Source organism: Aulonocara stuartgranti, assembly GCF_965226115.1.
Source record: "Aulonocara stuartgranti genome assembly, chromosome: 13".
Lineage (NCBI taxonomy): Eukaryota > Metazoa > Chordata > Actinopteri > Cichliformes > Cichlidae > Aulonocara > Aulonocara stuartgranti.
Window position 1 is genome coordinate 8,962,505 of NC_138949.1, and position 10,013 is coordinate 8,972,517.

Here is a 10,013-nt window from a genome sequence, read left to right on the forward strand (position 1 = left end):
TCTGCTTGTCGTTCTCTTCAAATTGCACATCTGATGATTTAGTGGCCATTGTCCTGCAAACAGACTTTAAACCTTTAGTATGTTTAAACAGCTAACACAATTGCATATCAGAGCCCAAATGTGCTCTATGAGTCTCTGTGATAAAGCACATAAAAGTGGGACTTAATATTCCTTAGGCCTATTAGTTTTTTTCACTTTTCACATTTTTTTGTTATTATTATTCTCTGAAGAAAAAGACTAACTTGAGAAATTTTAATGACTCTAGACAGCAATTTCATCAAGATGAAGTCAAAGCAGGCAGGGGACTTCTAACAGGTTTGAAGCTGTTTAATCTCACAATGCGTGCCACAGAAAGTACTGCAGTAAACAGATATCCTTGTTAGTGAAAATTCCATTACTTTCCATTTTCTCACCTTAATTTTATGTGTCACTAAAAGGCCCAGAAGAGGCCTCACAAATAGTGAGGACAGCTTAATGCCGGTCAAATTGAGAGACAAAGATGTAATTATTCCACCTAAACTGCAAACTGCCGTTGAATTAAAGTCATAATAGGCAATAGCTGTTGAAGAAGCCTTCATGTCACACATTTATATCAGATAAACACAGCGTGAAACAGTTCTGGAGAGGCTGGTGTTGTTTATCGGTATCTCTTCTGGAAGGCTGTGTGTCTGCAGCAATAGAATTATAGCCATTCTTCTTATTTCAGTCAATAAAACACATTCACTTGGTGATCAGGTTTATAACACTCTAATAAAATGGCATCACGTGGGCATTTTTACGGGTTTGAATCTTTTGTATAGATCTCTGCCTCAGTGGCATCGGTTCTCTTTATCCTGTATGTGCAATGGGATATTTTATTTTGCACATGTTAATGTATTGATGATGCATAAAGCAACGCAACAAAATTCCAATAAACAATCTTTCCTACATTAACAGTCGCACGAGTCTGCTTGTTTTCCACTGTTCGATTTGTGCAAGAACAGCATAACAGAAAACAGGAAATTACTTTTTCTCCCATTGCATAAAATGTCCAAAGTTGTCAGAGTTTCTCGGGGTGCTGTGCAGTGGCTGCAAAATTCACTTTCTTTATATCTTATATATTTTCTTTATATTACTTTCTTTTATAAAGAAAACAATTTTCTCTGTGGTGTTTTTACTAGAGCAGGTTCACCAATACCACTGAAAAGAGATTACTATGAAAACTACACTATTATCAAAACAGCACCAATAATATTTAATCAAACTGCCATAATTCATATTTAAACATGTCGAGAGTAATGGTTTGTTTTTATTACCTAGGAGGTTAGTTATCCTTTTTTGGGGTAGATTTTGAGTGCGGGCGTGTCATTCTGCTTGAAAACTTTTGAATGAATTCTCATCAAACTTTGTAGGAGTAGAGCGAGGTCGCGTTAACGATCCATTAAAATTTGGCTTACATCCACCGTGCTCTGCAAGGTCAACTTAATGATTTGTTGGTCAAAAATGGGCAAAAAGCCTTATAACATAACCGTGTCAAGATTTTAAATATCATGTCACATTTGACCTCTGACCTCTCCTTCAATGTCAATAGATTGATATGAAGGTTACGTGATAATCATAATAATAATGCTATACAGAGTTATTTTAAGAAAATATTGTCCAGAGAAAGGGAGTGAGCATGACGGTTAGTTAGAAATATACTGTATTAATATAATAATATATAATAAATTCGAGTTATGCATGTCCAGTTATTTACAAATCAGTCACTATCATCCATGATCTACTCCTACATAATGTTTGTGTAGTCAGAGTAAACATCTGTCATGCACACTCTTATCTGATCTTATCTTTACTGCACTGCAAACATCAAGTATATTTATAAAGACCAAACAAAACTAAATGAATATATATATATCAAATACATTACTATTAACTTAAAAGTAAATACTGCCCACAGAGTTAGCTTGGCTTGTGCTCTCTGAGCATCTCTTATTTTCATTTCTTATTTTCATCGGCTTGTCTTTAAGTGTGTGTGTGTGCGTGCGTGCGTGCGTGCGTGCGTGCGTGCGTGCGTGTGTGTGTGTGTGTGTGTGCGACTTTAACATTGAACTATGAGGTGCCGTAAGGGACATTATTACTGAAACGCTCTCACACACACTACTGAAACGCTCTCACACACACTACTGAAACGCTCTCACAGACACTACTGAAATGCTCTCACACACACTACTGAAATTTTACCTCTCACACACACTACTGAAACGCTCTCACACACACTACTGAAACGCTCTCACACACACTACTGAAATTTTACCTCTCACACACACTACTGAAACGCTCTCACACACACTACTGAAACGCTCTCACACACACTACTGAAACGCTCTCACACACACTACTGAAATTTTACCTCTCACACACACTACTGAAACGCTCTCACACACACTACTGAAATGCTCTCACACACACTACTGAAACGCTCTCACACACACTACTGAAATTTTAGCTCTCACACACACTACTGAAACGCTCTCACACACACTACTGAAATTTTACCTCTCACACACACTACTGAAACGCTCTCACACACACTACTGAAACGCTCTCACACACACTACTGAAACGCTCTCACACACACTACTGAAATGCTCTCACACACACTACTGAAACGCTCTCACACACACTACTGAAACGCTCTCACACACACTACTGAAATTTTACCTCTCACACACACTACTGAAACGCTCTCACACACACTACTGAAATGCTCTCACACACACTACTGAAACGCTCTCACACACACTACTGAAATGCTCTCACACACACTACTGAAACGCTCTCACACACACTACTGAAATGCTCTCACACACACTACTGAAACGCTCTCACACACACTACTGAAACGCTCTCACACACACTACTGAAATTTTAGCTCTCACACACACTACTGAAACGCTCTCACACACACTACTGAAATTTTACCTCTCACACACACTACTGAAACGCTCTCACACACACTACTGAAACGCTCTCACACACACTACTGAAACGCTCTCACACACACTACTGAAATGCTCTCACACACACTACTGAAACGCTCTCACACACACTACTGAAACGCTCTCACACACACTACTGAAATTTTACCTCTCACACACACTACTGAAACGCTCTCACACACACTACTGAAATGCTCTCACACACACTACTGAAAATCCAAGGCATTTCAGTTAAACAGGAAGGCGTTTCAGTTGAACAGGAAGGCATTTCAGTTAAACAGAAAGGCGTTTCAGTTAAACAGGAAGGCATTTCAGTTAAACAGGAAGGCGTTTCAGTTAAACAGGAAGGCATTTCAGTTGAACAGGAAGGAGTTTTAGATGAACAGGAAGTTGTGTCCAGACCAGGAAAGTGAAGGAAAAAGTGGTACACTTTCAAACCACTACACAGATGTCTACTCAGCAACCTGCTAGTAGCCTAAGTGAAGCAGCCGCATTACTCAACAGTATATTATCCTCAGCAGAGACCATCAGAACTTTGTCAAATGCCACAGTCGTGGGGCAGCAACCTGTTGCAAGTACCAGTGTGGACGGACTGGATAGTCACTTAACATCCCTCTTTCCCTCACGTCAACGTAGCAGCTTGCCCATGCCAGCGACATCTACAGTCAGGAGAGAATGTGCACCTGCACCACGTTATCAAACTCGGCAATGCTTCGGCAGCTGGACATCAGGCACCAGAAGAAAAAGGTAGTTACAAAGTTTAATGAGTTTGTATTCACTTGCCTGAAATGGGGCCATATGTAATAGTCTGATATTTAATAATATACTGCAGGGCTCGCAAAATTGCTAGCCCGACGTCCCGGGGCTAGCGATTTTTCCAGGCTACCAAAATCTCTCTGCCCTGCCCGTCGGGCTATCGTAGGAAGGAAAAATATATGTCTATGCTTTTGCATTCTTTCGGAAATGTGGCTGGGTAATTATGTCATTGGCATCGGTGAGCCACTGTCAATATGTGACATATTGAAATCGCGTTTGAATTTGCGCTTGTTTTTTTGCTTTCACTTTGCAATTATGTGTTATGCAACTGTGTATAGAGAGCGACAGCACTGATTGGTGAGTGATGATAATTTGCGCACCAATTCCTCTGACATCGTCTTATCAATCGTTAGCTTACTATGCAAACATGACAAGTGAAATCTCCCGCAGCTTAAACATGTGAGAGGTTGATCGCGCAGAGAATCGCTGAGCGTTATGTGTGTGTGTGTGTGTGTGTGTGTGTGTGTGTGTGTGTGTGTGTGTAAAAGCAGCAGGATTTATATTTTAGTTCTGCTGAGCCAAATAAGACAGGTCAGGGTGAAGAAGTGACAGCCAAAGAAAAGCTTACCACAAAACGGAAAAGTTATGACAAATCAGACTATAAGGCAAAAAGAAAGTGCAGCTTTATGGTTTCATGGACAAAATAATTTCTGTGGCTGCAATGACGAGCTAAATAACCAGGGCTGCACATAAGTGGTCCGCAGGTGCGCATTCGCTGTCAAAACAAAAGACACGCACAAGATAAGAAGTTGCAACGCGTGTTTGCGTACATAGGATTTTCTGGAGGAGGACAGACATTTGTTTAGAACTCTTAAAGATGTCGAAGAAGCTCCTTTAAGCAATTACTTTGGTTTTCCTCCACCTCCAAAGAAATGTCAGAAGGAGTCCGAACCACAAAAGAAGCACGTATTCTCGGAAAAGTATAAAAAAAAGTATATAAAATTAACCCTTATGTTTGCCTAACTACAACAATTTTGTCTATGAAAGCATTCTGTGTAGGGGTTTGGATAGTGTTCTGCTGTCTGCATCTCAGTATTATTAGTTATCACTTGCTGTTGTTTATGGTATCTAATATTTATATTTCAGAGCTATGGCCCAGCAGCATGACCATTTCAACAAAGATGTTATACTACTTCCAACTCCATCATGGGGAGTAGTGTGCAAACAAGGTTCAAAATTATGGTTACACAAACATGGGCACATCCTCAGTGCTTTTGAATTCCAGAAGACCTGGGACAACCAAACTGTCGTGAAACACCTCAAGGAAAGCTTTGGTGAACGCCTTCCAGAGGATGTCAGGTAAAATACTATTGTTTATTGTTACTGTGTGTATTCATGTAATGACTTGTACTTAAAGATAATATACCAAAGTAAAGAAGTTTAAAATATCATTCATCATTATAAAAACATATGACTATACCAGTAGAATTTAAGTCATAAAAGCATACACACAAACAGAACAATATATAATAAAATATTTAACTAATACTTAAAATATTTAACTAATTAGCAATTGCTGTTGTCCCTATTTATTTTTTGTAGCCTCGAGTTTCTAATGGCTTGTGGCAATAAGCTGGTGTCTCCAAAGCTCCAAGTTGGTCAGGAGCTGAATGGGATGCTGATCCTAAAGGTTTTTAAAACCAAAGCCCTCTATGTAAGGCCATCAAGGACACTTTTAGTAAGTTACTAAAAGAATGAAAAGTAATCATGATTTGGGAAAAAACATGTCAACAATTGGGCTTCTAACAAAATAGAATATATTTATTTAAAACAAGTGTTTGGGAGCAATCAATATGGATATTTCTTATTTTAATCTTTTTAAGATAAGCTATAATTACTTGCTTTTGATATATGTTTTTGGTCTTTTTCTGTTGAAGAGTGAATCAGATGAAGACAAAGATCCTTCCCACATCAGCTCCAAATCAGCATTAAGCAGTTGTGCAACTGATAAGGACAGTGATAATGATTGTTTTGAAGTTGATAGTTCAAAAATCCAACAAGACATGAGCAGCCAAGTCACTACAAGGTTAAGAAGTCATGTTAAAGGTGATAACCCTGGCACTAGCAGTGATGAAGAAGATGATACTGGGACCAACTGTATTCGAAGGAGTGTTGGTAAAAGGCAACGAGCAAAGCAAGGAAGTGATGGGAACAGCATTTGTGATGAAGGCTACATGGCAAGAAGTGATGACAAACCTAGCACAAGCAGTCACAGCAGAGATTTCAATGCAAGAAGTGAAGACATCCCTGCCATGAGCGTTAATGATGAAGATTATTCTTCATATTTAACTCTCGTGGCATCGCTTTCTGGCGATTCTTCAGATGATGAGGATTTAAATCAAGCTATAATTGCGAGCTTGGAGAATCAGATGTGAGTAACAAACATACAGAATTTGAGTTTGAGACATAATTTGGGCTTTCCAGAATTGTCAAATCAATATAAACCTTTAAAGCTTTAACTCTCTATGATCAGTGTGACACATATTCTCAAATTCTGTAACATGACTACATGGCTGATATATTTTATTTTCTGTTTTATTTTCTTTTTTTAGTGCAGAAAAAGTCCCTGTTCAAGAGATACTGCTGGAACTATCAAGCAAAATTAGCACAAAACAGCAGTGCAAATTTAATATAAATCGCTCTGCTGTGTGGGAGGGAGCCTTGCGTGGTTTTCAAAGGCTATCTTATGATCCCAACTTGATGATCTGTGTGAAATTCTCAGATGATATGGGGAAAAATGAGGAAGGGGTTGATTTAGGTGGGCCAAGGAGGGAATTCTTGAGACTATTGATGGACACCATTGCCAGGTCAGCCATGTTTGAGGGGAAAGAAAACTGCAAGAACTTGGCTCTTGACAGTACTGGTAATTACCTATTTTTCTAAGATTAATAGTGGGAACTGTTTAACTGATATTTATTTTTACAGGCAACATTACTGACAATTTTGCTTTTCCTTTTATTCTGTTGCTTTGCAGCTCTCAGAGGGGACTGGTACTACATCTCTGGGAGAGCCATTGCAGTGAGCTTGGTACATGGTGGTCCACCACCTAACTTTCTGTCACCAACAGTATTTTCCCTTCTGGTTGGAAATTCAGCAAATCCAGCCCTGGAAGACATAGCTGACCTGGAACTCTTTGAAAAAGTCCGAAAGGTCTCTATATGTTTATTTTATAAATCTTATAGTGAATTGAAAATAGTTTGTGTTCCAGTTTTCTTTTGCAGGGAATGTTTATCCGGATCAGTCTGGCCATTGCTGAATGCCAAGTTTTTATATTTTGCTGCTATATTAAACTAAGATTCAGTAGATAAGGGTAGACGAAAGAGTATATTTTATCATTTTTTTAAGCACATTGTAAACATATTAAAAAAATATGTGTAGTCATTTGACTTCCAATGTACGCGCGGGCATATTGTGATTGTGTAGACCACTGGTGGCTGGGTTCCTTCTAATAGGTTATAAGACTACTGAGTAACTTCCATAACAAGCCCTTCCTCTGCTCTTTGTGATGCTAGATATCTCAAAGTACAACCCTTGAGGACCTTGAAAAGTCAAAAGAACCTCTGCTTGATTACTTGGCCAATGCAGGATGCCTGAGGCCTATGCGTTCACTAAGAGACAGGGATCTGCTGGTACATGATATTGTCATGTTTCAGGTCATCCACAGGGTTCAAGGTCCATTTCAAAGGTATTTTGGTATTCTGTGTTTTTCAGATTAATTAAAATGTGATAAAAATCTTACCTATTAATCAAAATGGCCAGTTAATAACCTAGTATAACTGATTGTGCCAAATTGATAATATACAATTAACTTAGAAGCATGAAATTGCAGAATTATTGAATAAAATTTCTTTGTGCTGTTTATCCAGATTTTGTGAAGGTCTGAAAACTCTTGGGGTTCTCGAGAAAATGAGGAGGCATCCAGACAGTTTTCGCCCGCTGTTCTGCTATGAGCCACATATGCTGACTGCTGACCAGGTGGATGATCTTTTCAACATTCATCTATCTCCAGAAGGAAGCAACAGAAGAGCTGCTGAGGAGACAGTTGTTACCTTCTGGAGAGACTATCTCCAAGATGCAGAAGGTAATTGTCACTTTAGTGCACAATAAATAGATGTAACGATTTATAGGTTAGCATTTCTGAAATCTTTATTTTAAATAACATACTCATATAACAATAACACCACATTACCCTCTTGGTTGTAGTAACATTTTTACATAGTTCTTTGAGACTATTGAAAGATGAAAAGCATGCTCTATAGTCATTGCAATAACAGTCATTAAGATTCTTGCTTTAGATTTGTACTCACTGACAATTTATGTTGGCCAAATGAAATAACCTTTTAACACTTTTTTCCTTCTCTGTTTTATGCAGAAGAAGAAGGACCTTCCAAATTACAGAAGATATTGGCCTTTGCAACTGGAGCAACTGCGGTGCCACCTATTGGCTTTTCCCCAGCACCCTCGATTGAGTTCATTCATAGAGGAGACGATGACTTCTCTTCTACACCAATTTTCCCTCTTGCCAACACGTGTGTTAACTGCATTAGGCTGCCACTGCATGTTTCATACCAGCTGTTCAAGGAGAAGTTTGATTTTGCATTAGGTAACACTTACGGCTTTGGCAGGGTATGAACACATTATGCTGGAGGAGTTTGCGTGTTTCTCTTTTGTATTGGTCTCTCTTTTGATTCAAAGTGAGTATTGAGTATTAACTTGTTAAGGTTTTAATATTTCCAAATTTACCTGCTTCAGTCAAATTGATGTTTTAAGACATCAATTTGACAAGAAGTGATTGTTCTTCAGGATTCATACAGGTAGATACCAATTGTTTAACAGCACGTCAGAAGTTAATTTAGATTGTTGAGTTTGAATATACAAAATTTGTGTCACTTTACTCATTTCATGTGTATGTCCATCGGTTTTTGATTTGGTTGTCTTTGTGTCTGTTTATTCTTCTGCCTGTGTCAGTTTCTGTTTGACAACAGAGCTGTCATTTTATCATTTTAAAGAAAATGGTTTCAATATGTTAGTTTCGATCACATATGTTTTCTGAAATGTTTTTTTTATATATCTTTTTTTTTTTTTTGCAAAATATTTTATTTAATGTAGAAGGTGTAAAAGTGAAGAAAACACATCTATTCCATGATTTCCATCATTTTCTAATGGATTCACTTGTTGAATTATGTTCATTGCAGTCTCATTTATGTTGATGTCAATAGCTGGAATATTGACATTATTGTTTGTTTGAAGTTCTGGTAATGGCCCTTCTTCATCAACGCCATAATAGTTATCAACATGAAAAATGTCATTTATAAACGACAGGATTCCCACATTGTTTGTGACACCTGTATGCCACAGCTGAAGAGGGGTCTGTCCTCCTTGTGTAGAGAGACCATGGTTGTTCCACTGATTGACAAATTCTGTTAATGCTCTTTCAATCCTTGGCAAATAAACATAATGCAGACAAAAAAGATGTAGCTCATTCAGTGAATCCAACATACCCTGTTCTTCCATAAAGTTAAAGATATTTATAAAGTGTCTTGATACAACTCTGTTGAGTTCTGCCCACAGTCTTTCAATTCTTTGGTTATGTACTGAAACACCTGTAATAACACTGCCTACTCCTCTTCTCTGTAACATAAAACGAGCAACCTGTATATTTTCCATACCATGATCACACCTGACCCTTAAGGGCAAACCAAAGTTTTGTATTCCTTCCAAAAATAATGACAAGACACTTGAGGCTCTGTTATTGGATAAGCAACGTAAGTATATGATAGTTCGGCTGAAGCCATCAACACAGCCATGCAGGACCAAGCGCCATCTAATCAATTTGTGGTTGCCGTCAAAATGCCTGTTGAGAGATCAGAAAGCATTACTACAGTTCCACATGTTTGTTCATATTATTTAGTAGTGAATTCCTGACCCTGTACTTAAACAAAAACTAGAGGTTTCATTTTGTACATTTACTTCAACAACAGCACACCTCTGTCTCTCACACACACACACACACGTGCACACACATACACACAGTGGCATAAAATGTCTTTTTCCACACTACGTTTACCTGGCACAATTGATGTTAGAGATTAAAATTGTGATGTAAAATAAAGGATTAAACAACTCAACAGTATATACATTAGACAACATCTAAATTGATGTACTATGAATCCCCCAAATATTTAACATACTTATATCAATTTCAGTTTTTTTGGTTAT

General features: G+C 38.1%; 1 protein-coding gene across 4 annotated transcripts; it reads left to right on the plus strand.

Moving 5' to 3' along the window:
• Positions 1 to 3,288: 3,288 nt before the first annotated feature.
• LOC309719952 (G2/M phase-specific E3 ubiquitin-protein ligase-like) lies at positions 3,289 to 9,778 on the plus strand. Of its 4 annotated transcripts, none has more exons than XM_082556389.1 (9): positions 3,289 to 3,725; positions 4,881 to 5,093; positions 5,337 to 5,472; positions 5,672 to 6,165; positions 6,347 to 6,657; positions 6,769 to 6,944; positions 7,307 to 7,479; positions 7,661 to 7,875; positions 8,167 to 9,778. In XM_082556389.1, exons 1-9 carry the CDS (start codon positions 3,427 to 3,429, stop codon positions 8,424 to 8,426), a joined length of 2,277 nt encoding a protein of 758 aa, XP_082412515.1. In that variant the 5' UTR covers positions 3,289 to 3,426; the 3' UTR covers positions 8,427 to 9,778. The 4 variants fall into 4 exon arrangements, with proteins under 4 accessions (XP_082412515.1, XP_082412517.1, XP_082412516.1 ...); XM_082556391.1 differs by having other exon boundaries at positions 6,769 to 6,821; XM_082556390.1 differs by having other exon boundaries at positions 5,337 to 5,448.
• Positions 9,779 to 10,013: the final 235 nt, after the last annotated feature.

Excerpts from the sequence above, each read along its gene's own strand:
- LOC309719952 (XM_082556389.1), top strand. The coding sequence starts at position 3,427 with ATGTCTACTCAGCAACCTGCTAGTAGCCTAAGTGAAGCAGCCGCATTA. Across the intron at positions 6,658-6,768 it reads CTTGGCTCTTGACAGTACTG|CTCTCAGAGGGGACTGGTAC; the intron begins GTAATTACCTAT and ends GTTGCTTTGCAG. Across the intron at positions 6,945-7,306 it reads TCTTTGAAAAAGTCCGAAAG|ATATCTCAAAGTACAACCCT; the intron begins GTCTCTATATGT and ends TTGTGATGCTAG.